A 26682-nucleotide genomic window follows, 5' to 3' on the forward strand; every position below is an offset into this window, starting at 1 on the left:
AACTAGTGTTCAAGGCCAGATGGAGGTGTTTTGATGTAGAAATTAGCTCCATTTTGTAAAAGAGTCCCTAGTCAAACCATTGCTCTAACTATCATCCCGTTCTCCGCAAAAACACACACAAATTTGTCCTTGTCCCTTTAAGACAATGCTAAAAAAAAATAACAAGGTGAGACGGACAATAAAACTAACATTAATGCTGTAGTGATATGCAAACATATGCTAATTTTATGCACACTGTCAACCTACATAGGGCCGATCCCGTCTCATTTCAAAAGATACACGCGCAATTAGGCGACAATTGATTGACTTGCGTTTTATGATTGCGATACTTTTGTGCCTCGTGCAGTTTTTGACAGTTTGTTCACAAGATGAGCGGCCACTTCTGACCCCAGTGCCAACCGATACATTTCAAACAAACTCTTCTCCCAGTGAGGTTTGCAAATAGCCATAATTCTTTATCTGTTGAGTTGTGCTTTGAAAGAACGGACTCTTTCATACAGTTTTTCTTTTAGCTTTTAGTCAGGCTTGAGCAATGCATGTTTTATTAAAGAAAACTAATCATTTAAACGTATTTATTGTACATTGGTGAGGATTAGATTTTGATACAGACAGAAGATTACAAAGTGAAAAGTGCTTTTTTCCTGAAATATCTTTTCGACGTTTTACGGTTTTCATTGCGTGATGTCTTGGAAGGGGTCTAAACTCGCAAAAAAACAATTATTCGTATGTTTCTGTGCATTGGTGCTCGACAAGGAAGATATAATGCAATCGACTGAAGCTGTAATGTGAATATTTGTAATTCGTAATATTCGCAAAGACTGGAATTATTAAATTAACAGTGTTTTCTCCGCAAATAACGTCTTACTCAGATTAAACCTGCTTAGTTTTTAGTTTAGACCTTTATGGGATCTTTGTTTTAGTTTGGCAGTTTCATTTTCTGTCTTTTGTTAAATATTAATGCTACAAATCTAATTGCAATGTTTGCTGGAAAAATTGCACTTCCATATTTTTTTCCATTTAGTGATGTTCTTTTCCCTTTCTTTATTTCTCCTGCATAGTATGACCTATAGAAATGATGGGGGTAAAAAGAGAAGTTATCAGTTGCCTTTCTGTGGGTTTTTATTCTGTCTCTCTTTGGAAGGCAGGGGAGCAGTTGATGAATCCTTAAGCAGATCTTACAGATAATTGTATTTCATATCTGTCATGTGGAGAGGCACTGTCCACTGAGAAGCTATTTGTGTCACTGCCTCCATCGTCTGCTCCCTCTTTCTCCTCTTCAATAAAACTCAACTCCACGACATGGATTGTTAAGTCTACCTCCGACATTATTAAAACCAAATGGAGAATTTATGGCTGACACTTGATAACAATTAATCCTAGATGCTTGATTAATAAAGTTCACTCAACCCCCCGCGTTCGTCTGGAGCTGAAGTTGAGTGGGAAGGGAGCTGGGAGCTGGGGGGGCAGAGTGGCAGAGATGCTTGTCAGACACGACGTGACTGTCATTCTTTTTGATTAATGGAGCATTGTGACCCCGCCCCCAACCCTCCTTCTTCTTCCTTCTTCTTCCTTTTTTTCCCCCAGCATGCCCACTGTGCTCACCTCCAAGGAAAACCACCTCTTCGCCAGCCCCCGTCAGGTAAAAATAGATGTGGGCCAATGTATGCTCGGAGAAAGGATGGCAAGCAGACATAACAGAGAAGTTACATAGACGTTCTCTTCTTTCGGTTTAATAATAAGTGGGTAAAGAATTTGGTATAAAAGGTCAGAAGTCACAAAACTCCCAAGCCTCGGTAAATGGAAATAGTTGTGGAGTATTAAGTATTGGATTCTGTGTTCATAGGTGTCATTTTGAATACTCTTTATTGATCAAAAGATATGATTTTGATGATATAATATATAGTTTTGATGGTTTATTGTTATGGTAAAGGAAACGCTCGTATCATGATGGGAAACACTGCAAGCAAACAAAATGCTGCTTGTAAAACACACATACTTGGACACATCTTCCTTAAAATATGCAATTTTTAAGCCCCTGTAGCTATTAATACTAGGGCTGGTATCATTAAGAAGTTGCCGATACGATACATACCTCGATACATAGGCCACGATACGATACATACCTCGATACCATGCACTTTCAGTTCGATACGATATATTTCAAATCAATTCGATGCAGTTCAGTAAAAATCTAAAGCTAAATCATGGCTGTGATACTAAAAATCTTTGTTAAACCACTTCTTCTGTAAAGTTAAAATGAAAAATGTCCATTATAATCAGCAAAACAGTAAAAATGTCAAATGTGTTGCATAAATGAGTTTCCGTCCACTAAACAAGCAACAAAACTGTAGCGCTGTAACAAAATAATTTAGTAAAATATACCAAAAAATACTCTTGCCGATATATTAATACAGCACCCACGATATCGATACTGTATCAACACATTAAACAATACGAAATATAAATGTTTTCATCATTAATACTATGGCTAATAAGAGCATCCCTTATTGGAGAGTGGAAAATTATAAAATCAAATATGAGTCAGGAGGTTGTAGATGCATTCCTAATTAAAAGTGCACTGTGTAACTTTTCTGCTCGTCTCCATGAAAATGTTGTTGCTTTGTCTTGAATGTTTCACAGTATGGCGTTAAACTATCCATCTCGAATTTACTCCATTACATGTGTTTTATTGACTTGAAGACATTCCTACTGTGAGTGGGCTTGCCTTTCCACTAGGGGTGTGCAAAAATATTGAAATCGTGGTTGCTGTATCGATATATCACCAAAAGTATCTTTCGTTATTTTTTTTATAATTATTTTTGTTACAGCGCTACATTTTTGTCACTTGTTCAGAGGAAGGAAAATCGATCATGCGACACATTTGACATTTTCACAGTTTTGAGGATTAAAATGTTTGTGTTTCATAAAAACTTTGCACAAGAAGTGGTTTAACAAAGACTTTTATTATCACAGCCATGACTTAGACTTTATTTTTTACTAAACCATATCAAATCGATTTGAGATATATCGTATCGCACCGAAAGTGCACTGTATCAAGGTATATATTGTATCGGCAACTTCTTAATGATACCCAGCCCTACTTTCCACAGATCTGACCTTGTAACTTAACCCTGTGGTGTCACTTTCTTGTGATTAGTTGAGATTTTTTTTTAAAAGTGTAAAGCCATATAAAAGAAGCATGTAACAGCCCTTCCATTTCCGCTTTACTGTACACCTTCATTATTTTTTGCTTTTTATTAGTTTTGTTTTTACCTTTGCATCAGTTGGAAACTGTTTATGAAATGTGCTTTACAAATAAAGTGGATTGTTGGACATATCTTTCAATCAGGATCATTAAGAAGATTTGGATTTGTTGTTACATCCAAATAATGTTATTAGACAATATTTCTGATTAGACTGGTAAAGTTGTCAAATAGAAACGAGTGAAATCTGGGGCAGAATGACGCGTTTTTGGAGTGTCACCTGGCTAACCTTGTCACCATGTTAAGTCAGCTGAGATTAATTATCCAAGTGTGCCTGAACAATTAGGTCATGTATTTGGATGCCTCCCTCCCTCACTCCTGCTCCTCGGTTAAAACTGCACTGTAGCTAAAACCACAGCGAACCTCGCAGATGTATAGATTTTAAAGAAAGGAAAATTGTATTTGAGGGAACATCCGTAATTTCAGCCCAAAACGTTCCAATTCGAAGGAAGATAAGAAACCCTTAGACAAATCCTTGAAGTAGTAAAGGCTTACAAAAGATCATATTTAACAATGATGGCTATATATTTCCCTTTTTGCAATTAAAGAGTCCCTGTGTGTAATTTAATGCGTCTTTTCAAGTGTCGGCTCCCCGGAGACTTGGCCTGTAGCTATGCCATCGCTCTTGGTGATTATCATTAATGAATGTCGGAGAGGACCATCCCTCAATGTGACTGGGGAAGGAAACACAAGCCCTAATTAAAGGATCCTATTCATAAATATATGCCTCCAACTACTCGGATCGGGGGCTGGTGAGAGACGCACACACAAGTCATTTTAATGTCACAAAAAGCACCTTTTTAAGAGTATTTTCTTGCCTTGATGTACGGCGCTGTGGCAAAGGCGCTGACAGATTTCACAGGCAAAGCCCACAGCGAAGCAGACTCGCAATATGAGATTCACAAGATTTAGATTTGGGAGAAAAGCTGAAGATTACGATGGTGTAATTTCACTTGGAGAATAGGGAGAAAAGTGTTAACTACTGCTCACTTACTGTCTGCCTGAACAATGTATGTTAGATTTTACATGTAATCCGCAGGGAGGCCTGTTTGGAGATAGCACAATGTCTGCACTGTAAAATCCACACTCCAGAGCTTACAAACACACTGTACACACTCACATCTAAAGAGAGATCATTCTTGTATACAGCTGAGATATTTTCTATTACTTATTTTCTATTTTATTTTTACTTGCACATATACATTTTAATAAGTATGCCTATTTGACACCAGCCTATTGCTATTTTTTTATACCATTTAAATCTTTTACTCTTTGTTATTATAATATATTGTGATTTGTGAGCTAGTGTCTCAAAGTAATTTACTTCGTGGATCAATAACGTTTGTCTAAGTCTTTTTATAGAACAGAGAAACAGTATATTCATAGCAATTACAGTCATTTTGAACATTTTGTCCTTTGATCATAAATTATAAAAATATTGATACATCTTTTATTCTCTTTTCAGCTTTCCAGGAATTGCTGCAGTATATACTAAAGCATTCAGGCGATTTAAATATTGATTTTGCATTACGCTGAAAGTCTTTTCTAACGAGCTCCCTGTTTATTATTAAGGTTTTTAAGTTACTCATAGCTGGGCTACAACAACTAGAATGTCCAATTTGGGAAAGAACAAATTAAACATAATAATTAATTTGGAAACCCATGTGAAAATGTTCCATAGACTCAAATAAAATAGATAAGATAGAAGATAGTTTATTAGAGGTAGACATATTCCCCTGTTTACGACTTAAATCCTTTTGTTTGTTTTACAGTGTAGAAAGAGATGAATTTGTTTAACCAAAACTAGGACGTCACCAAAACTCATCATTTGGACTTAATCATTTTAATTGCTCTCAAATTCATGCTGACAATTTCTCTCATAATTGGGTGTTTTGAAAATGGTAATTGTTGTGAGATGTTAACATTGACAATGATATTGAATCTGCCTTGACTGTTTTGTTGTTTGTGTGTTTTTTTTTCTACTGTGCGAGGCTCAAAAGTCTTGTCGGCAAAAGATGAGACAAACATTGGGCTCTCTCTCTTTTTCTCCTTAATGGCTGAAAAATGCTAATTGGGGTGCACGTGTCAAGGAAAACAAAAGGGAAGGAGGTGGAGAGGAAGGAGCAGCGTGTCAGAGGAAGGCTGGTATTTGTGGGAGAAAAAAACTGTCATTTTGTTCTGCTGAGTTGGTTAGGAGATTCTGCAAGTTTCTATGTTGTTGGCGATGCATAACTGCCTTTTATTGTATATTTCGCTTAAGTACATATTTCATTATATTGTCATTTATTAGCAGCAGTAGTAGTTTTATTAGTATTGCCATTTATTTCAAAATATATACCTTGGAGACTTAAATGCGTGAAGATTTTTGAATTTGCGGTCTGGGCGTTTTAATATGATCTTGGATGTTACATGTTCTAATTGCAAGTAGTGCCTTGGCAGAGGTTTTACGCTCCTTGGGTTTTTTTCTTTCAGCAATGGTCCAGTGTTTTTGTTGCTGACGCCAATAACCGATCAGATTATAACATGTATTGCAATTCTTAAAGTTGTAGTTTAGTTCACAAATTCACTTTAGATTTTTGTTCTAAGCAATTACAAATGGATTTATCGGGTACAAAAAAGTCTGGTAATTGTGTAAACATAATAATAACAGCCACATGTTTAACCTAATTGCTTTTCTGTTTCGATTTGAACACGATGAACTTACGATGAATATGCAAAATTTTCATTATACTTCCAATATAGACACCACTGATACAGATATACTGGCCATTTCTAATATTAGTTTACATTTTTGCACAGTCATATTGAATTTGGAATTTTATTTTATGTGTGTTTCGTGGAAGAATAAAAAACTTGATTACATTTTTTATAGTCCATCCACTTTTCCTATACGATGCTTTAGCTCTTTATTAAATACTATCCATACGAGACTGGAAACCTTTAATAAACTTGCTCCTGTCTCATCTGTACGCAAACCATCCAGAGTGACAAATTTCAAACTCAGATGGGGATTACAAAGCTTTAATTGCATTGTCAAAACTCACCGCAAAATATCGCGTTTAAAGCCAGCACATAGAACAAGTCACAGCAACGCAAATCTTCATAAAATATCAAGACCTCTTTCTCTGGGTGCTCCACACTTGGCATTTTAATTATGCAGCCTTATCTGATAGATGTGCAGAGATATAGCTCATGTCAAAGTTAGAGCCATAGCTTTATTATTTTTTTATTATATATTCTTATATTCAGGCTGTCAATGACTGTCGACAATCTGATAAGACCCATCGATGATTGAAGATTATTTAAGATTATGAAGAGGAGGTGCTGCCTGCTTTGAATGACATTAAGAGAAAGAAAAAGAATAACACTGCGGGAATAAGTTTGTCTGGCTTGCATAATGACAGGTTTCCTTAAAAGTAAACTTAATATTAACACATTTGAAACTAAAGAAAAAATAATAATGACATTTATTCACAGGACTGGATTCTAGATGGTGAAATGTATATCCAAGTTTAAAGTGTTGGCAACAATTCAGACTTTATTTTTACACATTGGTTCAAATCATTGTTTCGGATTCAAAACAATCTATGAGGAGCTCTGTCAGATTCACCTCAAAGTTGTGGAGACATTGGCGTTCTTGTCTATATACATTATAACAAGCAATGTATATTTACATTTTTATTCTTATTTTTTATATATACTTACTATGAACCAGATATTATATGTTTTTGACAAAGATTGAATTGAATTTGGGTTCACGTAGCTGAAATTGAAAATGTAAATATAGTGTTTCAATATAAAATCTGTAAATGCATAGATTAACAAACTTAATAGTAAATAACAATGATAAAAACACACATGGTTTATTTAATGTTTCCCAAATGAGGATGAGATCTGAACAGCACCAAGCAGAGTGTGGAGCCTGAACCTTCCGACATGAGAGGTTCACGGCTCTAAACCAGCTCTGACTCTGTGCCACGGGCCAAAATATGCAGCAGAGCATTAAGTATGTATGAGTATTAAAAGGTAGACATTAAACGCTTGGTATCTGTCGGCACTGTTTTAGGTGGATACGATTCGCCAAAAGGGAGAAATCAAATCTTAAAACTTTAGTTGCTTCAGTGAAAATCTGTTTACAGCAAAATCTCAAAGGAAGAAAAAAAAGTGCAAATGTGTTCCAAATCTTATGTCAATCAAACAACAAAATGCGAATAATTTAAAGCAGCTTTGGCTTTTATTGAGAAAACTGTGTTCTTTTGAAACTTTTTTCCCCAAATTACACTGCAGCACCAAAAATACTAACTGTTCACAAAACTTTTATACTTTTCATACAGTAGCATAATCATAAACACATATTATCAAGCTTACATTTTTTCATATGTTCAAGTCATGATATACTGTATACACGGCAACATTTCTTAACAAAAATAGGCTACTTTTGGTGTCGAAACTTATTCCTCACCTTGTAGGCAGTGTGTGGAAAATCAGATTTATCGGCCATCGCAGTAGAGCAACGTTTCTGAAAGCAAAGGACAAAAGAGAGTTAACTAAAACTAAAAATAACATGGATGCCTTTTTTTTTTTTTTTTAATCATGATTAATTCTTAGTGTTGATAAATATTATTGCTAGGTTGTGTAAAAGTTGCTGCAATTATTGGCTATTATGTGAATTTGGAAAATACTTTCATAATACTGTTACTTTTAAAACGTTTTAGCAAGAATAGAAAATGAAAGAAAGAAAAGAAAATTAGTGTAGAAAAAAAAGTTACTGATTTTACCAAAGAGAAGGGGACAAAAAGACAGGTTTGTTTTCACAGATCTGCATATGTCACCTTTAGTTCTGGTGTTTTCATATCAAATATATTTAAGATTGAGGAATATAATTGTAGATAAATGATGTTTAATGAGAAAGTATCCTGTTGATTTTAATTTTCCTGCTCCGAGATTCCCTGATGGCGCAGAGATAAGAGTGCGCTGCTCCTGGACCACATGTCCCCCCCTGCTGGTACATCTGAGGCAGCCCGCTCTCTCATCTCTGCTGCTGCCTCTCTGTACACGCAGCCTTCACACAACCACCACTGCTGCCAACGCGCACGGTTCAAAAAATACTGGAGTTTCAAAGTAAAGCGAGTAATACTGTACACGCACGTTTTATTCTTGTTTTTAACAGGCTACTGAAAATATATCAGAACTTGCTTTGAGATTACTTTGTGTTTTAGAACTTAATACATTTACAAAATCTGTGCAGTATTTGAATAGGTCTTGGAGACACATGAGTCAGACAGAAGTGTATCCAGTCAGTGTTACCTTAAAACCTTTTATTGGACTTTATTTTAAAAAGTAAGCAAAGATCTTTCTATATTTATGATTTCAAAACTATCCAAATCCAAAATGTAAAAAATATATATATTATGTTGTCCCTTCAGAAAGGCTGTTATAAAACTGTCAATAAAACCGTAAAGTCTATATACTCTATTTTTACGCACGCATTGTTGTGCCACTACTAAGTTTAAAAGTGTGTGTTATACGTTATTTTATACCAAAAACTATTTGAGTAAACTAAATATACAATTTAAAGCATAGTAATTCTTCCATTCATGTCAGATATTAACCGAAATCTTCCCGAGACGCACTATCTCTCAGGCGCGCACGGACTGAAAACACGGTGACGTAAGTGCTCTCCATCAATCAGCGCGCGGGTCTGCGTGACAGACAGCGACAGACAGATGTTGGGGCGGTACTTTATTTCTTTCAGCTCATAATAAGCGACTCCAGACGTGCTCCCCGTGTAGATAATCCGTTTTGAAGACTGCCCGTCGCCCCAGAAATACCCAATAGACAGACGGAGACAGAGCAGCTTAGGAGGGGAAGAGAGAGAGAGAAAGGTGGCTACTTACCGGTGTGGCTTGAGTTTCTAAAAGTTTGTATCCTGTTTACAGCCTCTTCAGTCCTTGTGGGGAGAATTATAGTAATAGTAAGGTAGTCCCATAGTTTTTGTGAGGAAAATCTGACCAGTTTTTGTCGTATATTTGGTGTAAAAATGAAAAGGTAAAAGAGCTACATCAAGCGCCTCGTTTAGGTTAACATTTCATAGCCCGTGCCCTTTATAAACACTTTACGGTGCATAATAGTTAGGATGGAGAGTAGGCTATTAATGGGCGCCTCTTGTGGATTCAGAGCCCCTCCCCTTCCCCAGAAGCCGCTCTAAAAAGGTGGAACGAATCGATCCGCAGTCTCCTTTGTCCCACTAAAGAGGTCACCCCGAAATATCCACGTATTTGAGAAGTTTGAACCAGAACGCACCCGGTTTGCACCACTCAATAAAGTGCACATGGGTGGACTGGAAATATAGTTTTATCTCACATATAAAGTTAGAATTTTACATAATTAGGGAATAACATTTCTTGATCAGATGTATAAATTTGGAAACACCCGTCACTGCTCAAACTTTTGCTTCAAATTTAAGTGATATAGAAAAGTAGTCTACGCGTAATTTGTGTAGACTGTTTACAACATAAAACATGCTTGGACAATTTCCAATTTGTCAAATGTGAAAAATTATATCCATAGACTTTGTGTTATAATCACCAACAAATCAAATGCAGTCTGGATGTTTTTGTTTGAATGAGGACAGAATTACGCGCAAGTTTCTGATGCTTACGTTTATGACGAGTGTGATAAATTGCTAATTTTAAAAGAAGGATGAGTTGAACTAACAAATTAAATCCACACCTGCATTATTTGAAATGTTTATATTGTAAATATGAAGCGATACACTCGTGGGCAGAGCGCACAGAAACAGTTTGGGGGGTGCGCTCTCGTTCACAAACAAGCTGCATTAGTGATGGTGGCGGGGACAGGACGGGACAGCAGCGAATGAAAGACCGGGATGAGGAGCAGATTGACAGGTGGGCTCTGACTGTCAGGGTGACGCTCGCGCGGAGGGGTGGAGTAAAGAGCCCGGGCCGAAGAGAGGCAGCTGCATGTGTCTGTCGATCAGAGAGAGCTGTCTGAACGGAGCGTGCATCTCCAATGTGCGCACACCTCACTGCGGTGCCCCCGAAATCAACAATAATCAACAGAATAGACAGATTGGGTCTGTGAGAGCTGTTGGGATAGCGGGACAGACTCGGGTGTTTTTGGGGAGGAAGTGTCCGTGTCGACAACAGCGGAGATGTGAGTATTACGCTGATCGCTGTAGGCTTTCTGTTTGAGTGATTGACGTCCACCTAAAGCGACTCAAGTGTCATTCTTTTCTTCTTCCCACGTTTAGAGAGACCTCCACCAGCACAGAGACAACACGACGCACTTCGGACTCAATACTATTTTGCTTTGGTGCAAAAAGAGGAATGAGAGACTGTCCAGAAAGCGCGGCGAAGCTCTTCTTTTCGGCGCGGAGCTCGTTCGGCAGCAGCCCGTATCTCTGCCCACTCTCCGGGGCTTTCCGTGTGTTTTCTGCCAGTCAGCCAGCGACGAGTTACGACAGAAGTTAACGAGGCACTTCTTGTGACAATAACACGTTTGTACACTAAAATAACGCGACGTAACTAGGATGGACAAACGTGCGTAAAGTGTGCACTTATCAGAACTTCTTCGCGGGATCTAATTTAGCGACTTTTCTGTTTTTACCACGTTTGAAGAAGTGTGGACAAAACGACACGGATTTGATTTCGCCCGGTCCAGGTTTCCTCCTCTTCCCGTCCACTAATCGTGGTCTTCGCATGAAAAGTCCAGCGGAAAGTCCTGCAGCAGCATGCCGAGGAGAAAGCAGCAAGCGCCGCGGCGGTCATCAGGTAAGCCCCCCTCTCACACTCGCACCCACGCTAACTTTAGTCCTACGCAGTAGTAATGGGACAAGTTTACGCAGCACACTGGGGTTAATGGACCTACTATACGACCTCATATAGCCTTCTTCACTACGTAGTAACTACAACACTACTACAATATATCATAATCAGCAATGGGTTTAACGTAAGTTTTAGATTTTTGGATATTTGCAACAGATATTTGGCTTTTCACTTTTCCTCCTACACTAATAAAAGAGCAGTGCATTGTCTTTTTATCACGACCCAATAATGGCCACTTTGTTTTTCCAGAAGAGCTTCCACAAATGGGTCACACAAGTACAGTGACAGTGACACTCTTGAGAGCATTCATTTTATTTAAAGCACTCCAGCTCCTGTCTCTAACCAAACTGTAGCTACGTCCATATCTTTGAAGCAATAAATACGTGTTTTGCACTTATCTGCTTGGGCATGTTTGACTGGCAGTTGTATTGTTTCATTTACACGGCCATGCCTCAAAGCCAATTCTGCCTGAGAGAAATAAATGCTGCACTTCAGTTTCAGTGCTTTAAAGCTGATCCTGGACTAGGTGCCAGCATCCAAGTTCTCCAAACAAAGCTCATCTTATCTCATTTCTACAGGCCAGCGTGTTTGATGTGTTAGTGCCAGTGAAAAAACAGTCCCATAAAGAAAGAAGTGGCGTATTTTGAGCTTGCGTTCCACTTTGGGATTGCCATTCCTGATTTGATGCTTGATTGATCGCCTGTCATGCGACTGCCTTTGATCTATTCATTCCTGATAAACATCAGTAAATCATTCAGCATAGAGACACGCATGCGCCGGCAGCTGGTCTCACTCAAAGGACAACTTTTCTCTTTTATTTGCCCCCAGCTGAGAAGCAAAAGAAAAGACAAATTGAAAGGAAAAAGTTCTCAAGCAGGGTAAATACTTTGCGATTAAAGCCCAAAGGGGGAGGGCCTGGGGGAGTTGGGAGTGCTGGTGCGGAGCAAGATCACACAGAGGATCATCTATTAGGGGCAGCCCTCTAACACCACAGGCTGAAGCTGTAATGGTCACTGCGGGCTCTTGACCTGCCCTTTCACAATCAGGAAGTGTTGGTAAATCCTCATTCATACTATAGACAGACTGCTCTTTGTTGTCTCTATAGCTACAAGCAAGTCATTAAAAGTTTAAGACAATTGTAACGTACACTGGAATGACAAGAACAATATTTTAGAGTAATGTTTATCCCCTTTTTTTTCCACCATTTTTGTGTAAAGCTTAGGCCTTTAAAAAAATCAAAACATACATGGGTTCAAGTTTGTTATGACAGAATAGTATTAAGTACTACACGGTGAACTCTCACAGTGAATACTACGTGAGTTCCTTTTGTTGTTGTCTGAATACTGACCATACATGCCCTGTCCTCCTCCAGTAAGGGGGGGTTTGCATGTTTTTGCCTGGATCTATTTGATGTCCCTGTGAGATGTGCGTGATTGACACATTTCCAAATGACTTGCCTTTGAAGTGTGCGGCGTAATGACCAAAGCTGCATAAAACAGCCCCAGAATGCTAAGCAGTCGGTGGAAATGTGAGGTTAAGCAGACTTAATCAAGGTTGTGACGAAAAAGACTTTGAACTCGGTGGGGCTGTAATTTCTAATTGACGCGAGGCTTTAGTGACGGATCTGGAGAAATGTGTTTGAAGAGGCAGAGAGCCGTATCACTGAAATGAATTGTGCCAGTTTAGAGTGTGGACACTGGTGAAACCTTTTACCACAAAGACAGAGCCAGAGTGTGTGATTTCTGTTCTCCTATCTGCTGGTCATTCAGTTCAGCTCTGAAGTGGCTGGTCCTACTCTACTTTTAGATATTGCTAATGCTAAATATACATGTTGTTTAATGATGGACTCTCTGTACTAGACCTTCAGTCGACTAAAGAAATTCTCAGTCGACTAAAGCTATGTCTGGCGTAGGTGTGGGCAGTATTGACAATCATGAATATCTAAATATGTTATAATGTAGATCTTAAGATAGTTTTATGAAAATCTAACATAAAAGTTCTAAAATATCTTTAAATGTTGAATGTTTGTTGAAGGTGAATTATTGGACAAATGTGAAAGAAACTATATTCTCGATATTAAGCATATTTGAGTGTCCTGAAAAGCACCATATAAATAAAAAGTATTTGTTATTTATAAATTTGCACATCTACAAAACATAATTCAAGATAATGCAGATATTTCGATATATTGCCAACCTCTTTCCCTGTGAATCGAAAGGTCAGATATAGGAGGGCGGTACGTGGTGATCTCACCCAAAGTGCACTCACAAAATTCACACAAATACAACTGTTCAGAGAGCAAAAGTACTACTGTAGCAAGCAGAATATGTGTGTGAAAAAGCAGAATACAGCACAACAAGGCTAAATGTGAGGCTATATGAAATGACAGATGAAGCTCTACATTGTTTTGGTCACACTATTTCATAAAAAATATTTGCAAAAACATGAAACCAGAAGTTCAGGGCAATTGTCTTATGTTTGGTTGATGTTAGAGCTTCTCATTGGCGTTGCAATCAAACATTGTAATCATATGTACTACTATCTACAAGGACTAAAAAGACAGAACAAAAATGTGTGTTTCTCTCTCCTGTGCTCCCAGCTCAGCTCTGAAGTGGCCTCATTCTCACTGCGCTTTTTGAATATTGATTTAATTGTCTGCTTGTGTGACAGACACATACATCACAGGCAGTAATGGTCAATCCAGGCTTGGCAGGCTTTGTCTCTATATTATTTCCACAGCTATTTGCGGTATCCAAAAGTTTAACACCTCCTCTGATGGCAATACGTGTGAGCTGCTTCTACCTATAAACCAGTCTATATTTTTCATAACACATTAGCAGATATTTCCACCAGCCTAGATTCGTCACTGAAACAAAGTGTTGCTTGCTCCCTAGTGAGGAAGCTTTCAATGCTTCTTTGTATGCCAGTTGAAATAGGTTTTGTTTCATCATTCACGTTGATGATTTTTAGACCCGGTAATGGCGCTGCTCCCTATCTACTTTATGACCAGTGACAATACATCAGTGTTTTTTGGTTTGGAACGGCATTACTACATCTGTTGGTTTTGGCAGTCGGGTTCAGTGCAGTGCAATTTGAGCAGCACCGGGTTTTGCTGCAGTCATTTGTCGTCATTTTCAGTGTTTTTTGTTCCCTTTCCTCTGACGGAGTTTGTGGCTTTGTGGCATTTTCTACCTTTGTAATTAATGTAAGGTAAACAATGCAATGATATGATTTATTGCAGAAAATGTAAGATGAGAGAAGCACTGAGGCGTGTTAGGTTAGTAATTGTATCTCTTTGCATCGCACATAAGAAGGGACAGTAGGAAACTAAAGATCAAGTTCATAAGGTGTATTTCTATCTCCAACTTTAAATTATATTTCAGTGTTTCCCATAGATTGAGTTAAGAGTATGGGGCAACATATCATGTTTGTTTGAATAATTAAATCGTATTTTTTTTATATAGTATAAATGTCACTTCCTGCCTGTATTTAATGTTTATGCAGGTCTTTTGACCAGTGTAGTCTCTTAATAATACAGTGAGCAACAAACTGTAATTTTGTTATGCCATTGTAGTCCAGGTTGTCTATACACTATGGGAGACAACTGGTAGACTATTGGGGGCCCACCATAGTCTCCTGTATTAATGGGAGACTTAAACTATATTTCAGCTATAAATGAATTCTTTGTTTTTGTATTTGTTTACTCATATCTGTCAGTTTTATTTAAACTTTTTAGTGAATGCATGCATTTGGCTGATTGGTCTGGTCCACCTTAACATTTCCATATTGAATTTTCATTTTTTGTCTTTATATAATATATGTATTATATAGATTACACTGCTACTAGCTAGTCCTGTCACTATATCGTAAATACTACATAGACTTATCTTTCAATATATGGAAGCTGGAACATTATTTTTTTTGGGGGGGCGGGGTCAGTATTTATTGTGTGTACATCTACTGAGAGATTTTTTGTTATTTTTTCACTATACAATAAAGTTTGAGGTGTAAAAGGTTGAACAAATCACTTCTATGACTCATTACAGGTGGAAACTAAGTACTAGAGAGTTTCATTTTGCTGTTTATTTATTACAGATCATGATTTTTGACAATATTGTACATTTAGAATAGTTTTTTGTGGTTTGAATCTGCTGTTGGGTTTTTGTGGCAGTGGCATAAATTAGTTTCAATTATTGTTTATTGTCTATATTTACTTCAGCAATATATCAAACTTCAGAATTTGTTATCGTGACACTACCACTAGCTGGGTTTGTTTTCATTAACAGTCTATTTTTTTCCCAGTATTTCGATGAAGCCATATTGTTTAGAGAGACTTCTTGGAATCAGTATGTGTGGTACAGTTACTCACACCAGTACAAAAGGTGTTCCCAGTGCCACCAAACATGTGATATTTTAATACAAAGGTCACATATTTTTATTAATGGCAACGCAGTAACTCCACCTTTCTCTGGCAGCCACAAATCTCTCACTGTCAGCAGAAGTAATGAATATGTCATCTAATCACTCAACTTGTCAGTGAGTTAGTAAAGTTTCCATTTATTTTATAGAGGTTCAAAGGGTCAAATGGCAGTATAGAAAATGTACTGCTTTTGTACTCATTTTCTTCCCTATCGGTAAAAGAAGCTATTGTAATGCCTTAAGACTGAAGCAGACCACAGTTTTTAAATAGTCACAAATCATGGAAATACCAGGTTTCTCTTTTTAGTGATATTTATTCAATTCGTAGAGTAACATGGCAGTTAAATGGCATCAACAATTTAGAAAAAGATATATACTGTATGTGTATGTTATGTCGGACAAGTGCTATTGCTCTGGCCCTTATTTATGTCTAGGGATGCACCGATCCAGCTTTTTCAGTTCCGATACTGATTCCAATACTAAAGCTTTACGTATTTGCCGATCCCCAATATCAACCGATACCAGTGCAGAGACTGAAAACATTTATTTCCTTAAAACAAAAATAAAATAAGACAAATTGTGTTATGTAGCTGTTATTAATCTCTCAACTAACCTGACTTTCTGAGCTGACTACCACCAATAAATAGTCTTATTACGTAAATGTATATATCTGATCAGGATATGGGCTGAACCGATATTTGGAAGCCGATATCCTAGCCAGCAAAATGTTTCAGTATCGGCGCTGATATCTGATATCAGTATCGGATTGGTGCATCCCTAATCTTCTCAGTTGGATTGCATTAAGCAGCACATGCCTCAAATTGTTTTATTGTCTTAAATGTTGTAATTATCCTTATATGTTTTAGTTTGTAGCTTCGCCAAAAAAACAAATAGCTTTTATTATTTAGTCACATTCCTGTCTTGGCTGTGGTCTGTGTCTGTGTACCTCAGAGTTGCTAATTGTAATTTTTTTTTTTTTTTCTTTTTATTCACTGACTATAAAGGAATCAATCAATCAATCAGTAACCCAAATTATATCTCATCCCAACTCAGATAAACAAATACAGAAGTTTTGATCACAACCAAATAAACCCACCATTTTTGCTCATCTTAGTGTGACTTTTCAGTACCCTTTCTATCTCCTGCCTGAATCTTTGGCGTATTTGATCCTTTTCCGGTTCCTCCCTCTCGTCCTGACAGCATTGGTGTGGGTCATGAGGAAGAGAAGTGATACTGTGATAGTGTCAAACCTGACTTTTGGAGATGTGTCTCTTCAAGCCTTCACACACTAATTAGTTTGTCCTTAGAAATATGTGAATAGCTCTTCATACATTGCCATTGCTTTATTATTTAAACAATGTAAACAGAAATCTTCATATGAAAAAGATGTAACGCTGCTTAAAATGGTCTAAATGGGCTTATCCACTTAAATGACTTAGTAAAGGTAGTGACATTAGACGATTCTTTTACACTGCCACCTTGATGCAAAAAGTAGTCTCTTAATTACAACTTGAAGGTGGTTGAGGGGGAAGTGTTTCTGCGTCTTCTCTTCTTTTTTTCAATGGCATCGTTAGCCACGCTCCCTAATTATCCAGGTAGCTGACGGATCAGTGACAGGGACCCACAGATTAATGCTGACAAATTCTGCAAAGTGTCAAGTCTGCAAGCTGCCTTTATAGCGTCAGCTTGATGTTAGCCACTTCACGGATCTCCAACCTTTGTGCGCTTCACTGTAAAATTGGCAAATTCCTGTGGTTGCACTGATTAAAACGTAGTAATGTAGTAAGTGAAGGGGTGGTAGCTGCTTTGAGTGTTGAAAAAGTGTTGAACGTGGTGGTATGTAGCTGGAAAGTCTCATTTAGGAATACCTGTCGACTTGTTTATTAGTATCAAAGCTGCGCTGTAGGAGTGGCAGAGTAGGGGAGGCTTAAGGGGGCACTAACCTTTCCTAGAATGGCCAGTGTGCCTCGGTTTATTGTGAAACTAAAAATAATAATTCCGTATTACGTTTTATAAATCACTACAGGGGCTAACCACATTTAAACTTGTTCTAAACAACAAAGCAAACATAGTAGAGGGTGGGGCTGGGGGTGGGGTTGTGTGGTCACATTCATTAAAGGCTCTAAATTCACATGTTAAGTGTACAACCTGTTGAAGAACATTGTTGAACTCCATTTCGATCCTAAAGAAAATTATATTCAATATCGAATTCAATACTCCAAAAACACTCTGACAAAAAAAATCAATACAAAATAATAGGGATGTAATGATATCCAAATCTCTTGATACGATATTATCACGATATGCATCTCACGGTACGATATTTTTTGCGATATTGTGGAGAGGCTAATATAATTGTAGATAGGACACTTTTTTTGCTTTTAAAATACTCTGGCAAGAATTTGGTGTGAATTATTTCTGCCATAATCCCAAGAATTCAAATAAAAACATAACGTCATGTTGTCTGCGCTGAAATGATTCATGGGATATGTAGTTCCTGATGTTTATAAGCTGTTGCTACTATAAAACCATGCATTTAAGCAATGTAATTCAATATTATTGTGACAATTTTTTGAAGATACAATATGATATTTCGGTTATTGTCACATCCGTACAAAATACTAGTTTCTCCAATATTTCAATGTGGTCTTATACTAGTTCTAATAAAATAAATAGATAAATAAATATATTTTTGATTCTAATATTAGAATCAATTAGTATCTCGGTATTGATTTTTATGCCAACTCTAGCCTAAAGAGTTGTAGGGTTTTCCCCACCCTTAATTGAATTGTATGAATTAGTGTCTCATGTGTTCACTCTAAACGTGGGGCGCGCTGCATTCTAAACAGATCAGCCACAACTGAATATCAAATTAACGACTAATTTGTATTTACTACCACAAATATATTATTCCGCGTGCATCTGCACAGTTTTTTTTGTATAGCCAATGTCTCAGGGTAACTGTATGCTGCTCCCATTCAGAGGAAGGGCATCTGACACAAACAAGGATCTGCATAATTTATCATAGGCTTGTGATTGAGTTTGATTGAATTTCAGAAATGATTCAATATCCAAATGCACATAAATAATTTCTTGTTGTTGTGTTGCGTTATATTTTCAGCGCGCAGCAGCTGTCAAACACCCCAGTGATGACTATTAATCCAGTTGGTTTTATCAGACGCTTGTGATCAAGTATTTAACGACATTTGTCAGGAGCGGGCTTGGTCGTATTTGTGTTATTAGCCTGGTGTATATGAGCTCTGAACAAGTTTATGTATTTTACTATGCATCAGCAACCCTGCATTTGCGAAGATGGTGAATATTATGGGATGGCGCGATAAGGCAGCATGTGTAAAGTGTCATTAACAGGTGACATTGACTGAAGGAGTCGCTGGATATATTTGCTATCACACACTTGGCTAATCCCGCGATTTCATTTGCATGTAAGGGGGAAATCTAAAGACGCAAACGCGCACAACTGCACGCCCTGTCCTCATCTTCACGGGGGTTAAGTGACAAATGAAGATCGATGACCGCTCTTATGGAAAAGAGAGCGGCCGATTGAAAATATGTGGTGAATTAGGTTTGGGGAGTACGTAAAGGGATTGGGTGTAAGAGGTAAACTATCCCTATGCTTAATGAGGTTCAGAGGAAGCCGGAAAACCTGGATTTTCACTCAAGCAAAACACAAGGAGCTTTTGATAGAGAAATAAAGAAAGCAAGGTCATTCAGACACCGGCGTCCTGCAGTATAGAGTGTATTTCGGCTATATTTTTCCATTGACAAAGATCTCCCCTTGGCCGTGATTCAAAACAGCTGCAAAACAAAAGCACAATGCAGAAAGCGGGGATGTAAAATAATACGAGGATTACAGCTATGAATGAAAGATCGTTCTGATTGCTAATTATTCTGAAGCATTAGAGGGTCCAAATCCGCCCGGTGATTGAGCGAAACAGGCTGTGAGGAAAAGGACAAAAGCAAACTGTATTTGACCCGTGTTTACACAATTGGAAACATGCTCTGTTGATGGTTGCAGAGGATTGTGGGAAAATTTGAGCTACATTTTGTGTATTGGCAAAAGCTGAATATCCTAAATGGCACTCAAGGCTACATTCATGTGATTTCATGACTAATTGAACTGGCTAAATACATGAAAGAGACTGAGGCTATGTTAAAATTGCGCTGTTAGAAGATTTTATGGGTTGGTTAACTTAATATAAAAAGGATGTAGTCATGTGTCACGCTTTTTGCACATGGCAATCAAGTTATATTTTGGTTCTACAATTGATATAAATCGATATTCAGATATTAATACTTAATCTAGATACTCATTTGGACACGTAGGAATACTGGGCGACTACAACTCTGTGCTGAAAATTGTCCTCAAAATTGGTATCAAGCGTCAAATCTTTGTGTCAAAATGTAATTCAGAAAATATCGTATTGTGACTCACGTCTGTTGTGTAATGTCTGTAAAATAGGGAAACGGTTTCAAAGATCTTGTAATCTGGACAATATTCGATTTCAAAAACACTGCTTTGTCATCTTGTCTATTCAAAAATATTGTCCTGGTTAAATGACAGATTATACTGACTCATGCGGGAAAGTATCAGAAAAATATGAGACGCTTTAACTATATGATAACAACACATCTGGCGAGTGGAGGACTTGGTAAAGTATATCCACATAAAAGCTCAGAAGACAACAAAGGATGAGATGAGTGTGTGAGAAAACCATATGAAAAGTGACAGGTGAACAGCACTCCCCTGCAGCAGCTGTGTGTGCCGCCAGGGCCTGACAGGTGTCAATTAAGAATTACAGGCGCAGCCCCTCCAGTCATCTCCCCGTGCCCAGCTGTCTGTCTCTGGGCCTTTTGGAGAAATAACACTTTACCCTTGTCACTGCACTAGTGCTTAGCCACCGTCGCCCTGTGAAATGAGAGCAGGGCCGCCATGCTAATCGATAAGCAGTGTATTAGCAATTATTTTGAGCATTGATTTATGGTGGGCTAGCGACTCTGACCGTGCTCTTATTAGTCCCTGATAATACGGGCTGGTGCTGCACGTGTTTTCTGGACTGTTGCCAGGTAGATGTGTATAATAGCCCAATGTTTCTCATCTGTTAAAAGGCCCATGTTGCCCTATTTTTCTGATTTATGTTATAATATGGTTTCCTCATCAAAAACAAACCCGGAGTTGTGTTTTGTTTCGTACACGTTTAACACACAAACCCTGTGTATTTAGACAGAGTTCTTCTCTCAAATAGAAAACTCTGTTCCACCTTGTGATGTCATGTTGTAATACAAGTGCGTGACTTTAAAACTCTAAGTGCGTGTTTTTAAACTCCACACACCTTCACTAGAATAATTTGGATAATTTCAGCCATGAAATTGCCAATCTCTATTGAACAAAAGGTAGCTGGTAACTTGAAAACTACCGCTTCATGAAATCACAAGGTGGATTAGAGGATTTTGAGCTTTGGAGATGTAGACAGACTAATAATAAATGATTACTCAAACATGCATGAATAAAACCCAACAAAACTCCTGGTATGTTTTAGATGTAACATTATAACATGTCTTAAAGATCACAAGAATACATTTTGCACAATATAGAAACTTTAGGTTTTAACTAAATTATAGAATACTTTAGGCTTTAACTAAAAGTCATTATGAGATTTTCTGGGTCAACTACCACCAGTAAATAGTCTTACTGAATTTAAGACAAACTAGGACAGTATTTGACTAGCATTACTTATTTGTCACTTTCTTTGTTGCACAAGTTGATGTCAGTTTTTTACATTTTGATTTATAATAAGAAGTGGAATGTGGCCAGTAAAAAAAATAAGAATCATTCTGGGACGATCCTAGGACGATCTGCTATTTTGATTAAAAATATGTGTCATGTTGTGATTTAGCTTTTATGCAGGTCTTGGTGCAAACATGTGAAATTTAAATTGTGATCTCAGCTTAAAAAAATTGTGATATGATGATTTATTTTTTTCTTCTTTATCGCTGAGTCCTAATGGTGAAATAGACAAAAACAAATGTCTCTATTGTTGGCGTATCCTGAAATTTATGAGCAGATAGTTTTGGCAGTTGAACAAATAAGCCAAAATGCTTCTTTAAATGTGTTACTTCAGTACTAAGTATATAAAATTGCTGACAAAAGAGCAGAAATGTCACTTTATACACTGGGGTTGTAACAATAACTAAAATATCGTAATATCGTATCGTCAAAAGTCTCACAATAATATCGAACGCCATCGCAATATATCGGATTACATGTCTCTTTGCTTAAATTAATAGTGATCGTGATTTTAATGTCTTTCTTTGTGACTTTAATGTCTTTTTTAATTCTGTAATGCACTTTGAATTACTTTGTGTTTGAATTGTGCTATACAAATAAACTTGCCTAGCCTTGCCATGGTGCAGCAGTAGCTAAAAAAAAACAGAGGGAACTACATAGACCATGATCCTTTGGTGTTGTCAGCGCAGACAACACGAAGAAATAACTGTTATAAAGCGCTTTTAATTCTTAATTCTTATTATAACAGTACGAAAAGCTTTTAAAAGGAAAAATTAGCATATTCACAACTTTGTAAGCCTCCACAAAATATCGCAATAATATCGAACCTTGAGAAAATATAGTTTTGAGGCATTTTGATATCGTTACATCCCTGTTATACACACGATCCAGTATATTACCCCCCTCTATTTACAATGCATCTGCTTCCTCAGACCATTCAAAATGCAGGATGGCTCTAATGGATGGGAGAGGAGAAACACTGACTAGAGGTGAATGTGCGGTTCAGTGCACAGCTGGGACGGCCAACAGACATCTGTCAATCAAAGTAATCACGTGCATAATGTTAGTGTTTAATAGAGCGTAATGATGGATGAGTTCATTTACAGTCACTTCTAAAGCAGCCAGTACTTGTTTGTTAGCTGTGTGTGTGTTCAAAATACAAATTAAGTATATTCTGATGGTAAATGCACATATTTTTGAGCTTAGTACTGGGGAGGCACTGATCCAGCACTTACGATGTCAATACTTTGGTACCCAATAGCCGATATCAACCGATACTAGTGCAGAAACTGGAACTATAGGTTTTATTTCCTTTTAAAAATGTTACAATTTTGTTTTGTAACTTTTAGGGATGTAACGATATCCAAATCTCTCGATACGATATTATCACAATATGCATCTCACGGTACGATATTTATTGAGATATTTAGGAGAGGCTAATATAATAGTAGATGGGACACTTTTTTGCTTTTAAAATACCTTAAGAAGATTTTGGTGTGAATTATTTCCATCATAATCCCATTAATTCAAGTAAAAAACATATCTCTTCATGTTGTTTGCACTGAAATGAATCATGGGATATGTAGTTTCCAATATTCATAAGCTGTTGCTACTATAAAACCATGCATTTAAGCAAAGGAAGTTGTAATTTGATATATTGTGACAGTCCATGATATTATTGTGAGACTTTTGGCGATATTGTTACATCTCTAGTAACTGTTATTTATCATTTAAAGTAACTACAAAACAGCTTTGAAAAAAATACATAGTTTATAGACCAAAATGAGATATCAGTTTCCAAAAATCGGCACAGAAATTGAACACCAGTATTGCATCGGTGCATCCCTACTTAGTACCTGTGTAGTTCTGGTTGTCCTTGATTTCAAATTAATACAGAATGATTTTATTTGTTTATATTCTTTTGATAAATATACAGTGTACATGAGTGTGTGGGCTGTTATGAGGGGAGTGGCCAGTCAGAGTACTAAAAAGTCACTGATATGTTGGTGGCTTAATTAAATCCATGGACAGTAGATTAGTTTAGATAAAGCTTGTATGAATAGCTTCAGTTAACAGATGACATTTCGTCCTTGAGGGTAGCGCACACTCTCCACTCTCTCCGTCTCTATCCAGTCTCTCTCCTTCGCTATGTTTTTTTGGGCGGATTACTGGCCTCCCTCCTGCTCCCTGTAAGCCTTTTCTCATCTTCCTATCTGTCATCAATCTGGATCTTACTGACTCAATTCTCTCGCAGCCCGCTCATATTTTCTTTCATCTCCGCGGCTGTCTCTAGGCCTCATCTAGTGCTCTCTCGCCGGATGCTCAGGAGGCAGTCAACTGGTTACAAGAACATGAAGTCTGAACATTTGAAAGAGGCTGGGACGTAATACTGCCAACTCTTATGGGCCCACTGGCTGACTGTGTTAACATATTTCCAGAAACCATTGTTGCATTGGTTTCATTTTGTAGTCACAATGTTGTCTGGTGGAAACCCAAAGGTCATAGAGCAGTGGAGTCTAGTGGAGTTGTCTTTGAAGTCCGAACTCATGACTGTCACATCATCTCCAGACAAGATGGTTATCCATAAAACTTCTACTCAAGACTAAAACATATTTATTTTAGTACCTCAAATTAGCACATGAGAATCTATACAACTATCAGGCCTTGGGCAGGTACAGCCTAAACATTAGCCAGCCTGGCGCCCCCTAGTGCCCCGCTCAATTTAATTTCTCTCCAGCGACTAGGCCAGGAATCAAAATACAATAGACGGTTTGCAAGAACCCCAAAGTGCAAGTTCGGGCACCAGCCAATCAGCAAAGAGCCATATATTCAGTGTTATCAACGATTCCTGAGACTGAGGATTTAAAGCCGGAACAAAGAGAATGTTTGGGGAATTTTTTCAAGAGGAAAGAAGTTATTGCCCTTCTTCCTACGGGATTTGGCAAAAGCTTAATATACCAGTTAGCCCCGTTAGCGGCGCATTACATATGTCATGACCAAATAGCAGCGATCAAGTGAACAAATTCTAAGACTGTGAGGTCAGACGGTTTCTACGAAGTGAAACGATTAATCAGGCTACCTAAACATACCCTGGTAGTCAACAACTCACATTCATTCAGTTTTAATTTTGTGATTTCACAAAAGACACATTACAACAATTAACAACTAAAACATCACATGCTCATTTCTATGGATATGCCATTCCTCTGCATGGAATGTTCCACAGTATGACTTTAAACACTTCTACCTTACATTTATTCAATTAACAGGTGGTTTTCTAGCTCAAAAATACCTAGAAAAACAGGCATTCTCCAGTCTCCATGTAGCTACGAAGGTTTAACACCGTACTGTGAAACATTCCAGACAAAGAGAGAAGCATTTGACAGGCCCTTCACCAGAAAAGTTACACAATGCACCTTTAATGTCTGACCATATTGCAGACCTGTTCTATTTTGTGGCATTTTCATCGATGTCTTCTTGCTTGTAAATTGTTCATTTTATGTGACAGGCAGCTGAAAGAAGCTAATCTGTTTTATATCTATGCAACAACACTCCCCGACCCCCGCATAAAACTTAGCTCCCGCCTGATGCCCCTTGCGCCCAGACAGAGACATTCACAGGGGGTATAAGCTGAGCCCTGTCTCCCCTAAGTCTCCTGTCTCGTCGGAGCCGCAGGAGGTCTCATGTACCTCCAAATGTCCTGAATGCTCCATCACTGTGTCCCATACTGAGATACCCACCTGTCTTAAGTGTCTGATCTGTCTGGTCCTGTCTCTTCTCTGCTTGTGTTTGGGAGAGCTGTCTACGACTGGACTATGTTTACCTGTCCATCACCGTCTTTCTCCAGGTTCTGTCAGTGCACGGCCAAAAGTGGCACAAACATGACAAGTACATCAAGATCCAATGAAATACAGTTTGACAAGCTTCAGTTTGTTTTTGTTGTTTTGTTTTTTCTTTTAGATTTTTTTTTTTTTATTATTAGAATTGCAAAATTTACTCCTTGTGATCTAATAATCAGCTTTTGCTTTCTGTTCCCTATGCCCACACCGAGCTGGAGAAGAAAGCCTTTGTACACTCAGCTCTTCTTGCTTGGAACATGTTGCAGAAAGACTAGAAACTATGTGTAACAATAACCAAAATATCGTGATATTGTATTGTCAAAAGTCTCTAAATAATATCGTGGACCATCACAAAAGATCGAATCACAACTTTCTTTGCTTAAATTCATTGTTATAGTGCATCAATAGCTAAAAAAAAACTACATTGACCATGATCCTTTGCTCCATTTTGGTGCAAACTTCATGAAGAAATAACAGTTCTAAGCACTTTTAAATCTTAGTTGTTTGAATTAAGTCTTGTCAAGGCATTTTAAGAGGAAAAAGTAGCATATTCACAATTTTGTTAGCCTCCACAAAATATCGCAATAAATACCCTAACATGAGATTTGGATATCGTTACATCCCTATTAGAAACTGACTGAGCTCTTGTCCTTAAATGTTTTAAAATCAAAGGTAAAAGCATCAGAGACTGCCTCAGTAATGTGCACTTGTTTTTACTAATCTGTGATTTTGTCACTTTATTGTCATTTGTGTGTACTAGTATGTATAATAGGGGTGTAAAAATAACTGAAATATCGTGATATCGTATCGTCAAAGGGCTCACAATAATATCGAATCACAAGTTCCTTTGCTTAAATATCTTGTTTTATAGTAGCAACAGTTAAAAAACTACATATCCCTCATTCATTCAGTTCATTTCAGCACAGGCAACTGTTATGGGAATCTAAAAAAAGAAATATGTTTTTTACTTTAATTCTTGAGATTATGACAGTAATGATGTGCATCAAAAGCAAGAATTATCCTACCCACACATCTATTAGCTCCTCCAAAAGATTGCAATAAATATCATCCAGTCAGATGCATATCATAACAGTATGGTACCATGAGTTTTGGATATTGTTACAGCCCTAATGTGTATATATATGCTGTAACTACGTGTTAAAAGGTTATGTCACAAACCATAATCTTTCATTCCCATTGTTTAATAGTTTAATAGTATGAAATCAAACTTTATGAATGTTAAATCTAGTATAAATTAATAGGAAAAGGGTCCAATTCTGGGTCCTTTAAACCCTGGGGCTCAGGACAACAGACCCCTTTGTCCCCCCGTCTACTCCCCTGGTGACCATTCAATATCATACCCCAGTGTATTACTATTATTGTGTTACTTTAACTAATAATGGACTAGATTTGTGGCTGAAACTGCTTCACGGATTTGTGTCTGAAACAGAGCATTCTTAATCAAGATCCCAATCTAGTATCAAAATTTGCACCCTTTTTAACTACAT

The 26682-nt window shown here is 37.6% G+C and overlaps 1 protein-coding gene across 1 annotated transcript in view; it reads left to right on the forward strand.

Moving 5' to 3' along the window:
• The first annotated feature begins 10947 nt into the window (after window positions 1–10947).
• Window positions 10948–26682, forward strand: part of LOC110168871 (teashirt homolog 1-like) — a 37404-nt gene continuing 21669 nt past the window's right edge. The window contains exon 1 of the mRNA XM_055157097.1: window positions 10948–11056. Within this exon, the coding sequence (XP_055013072.1) occupies window positions 11017–11056 (40 nt within the window). The 5' untranslated portion in view covers window positions 10948–11016. The remainder of the gene's footprint in view (window positions 11057–26682) is intronic.

Source organism: Boleophthalmus pectinirostris, unplaced genomic scaffold, assembly GCF_026225935.1.
Source record: "Boleophthalmus pectinirostris isolate CB_2022bp ecotype Guang Dong unplaced genomic scaffold, ASM2622593v1 HiC_scaffold_21, whole genome shotgun sequence".
Lineage (NCBI taxonomy): Eukaryota > Metazoa > Chordata > Actinopteri > Gobiiformes > Gobiidae > Boleophthalmus > Boleophthalmus pectinirostris.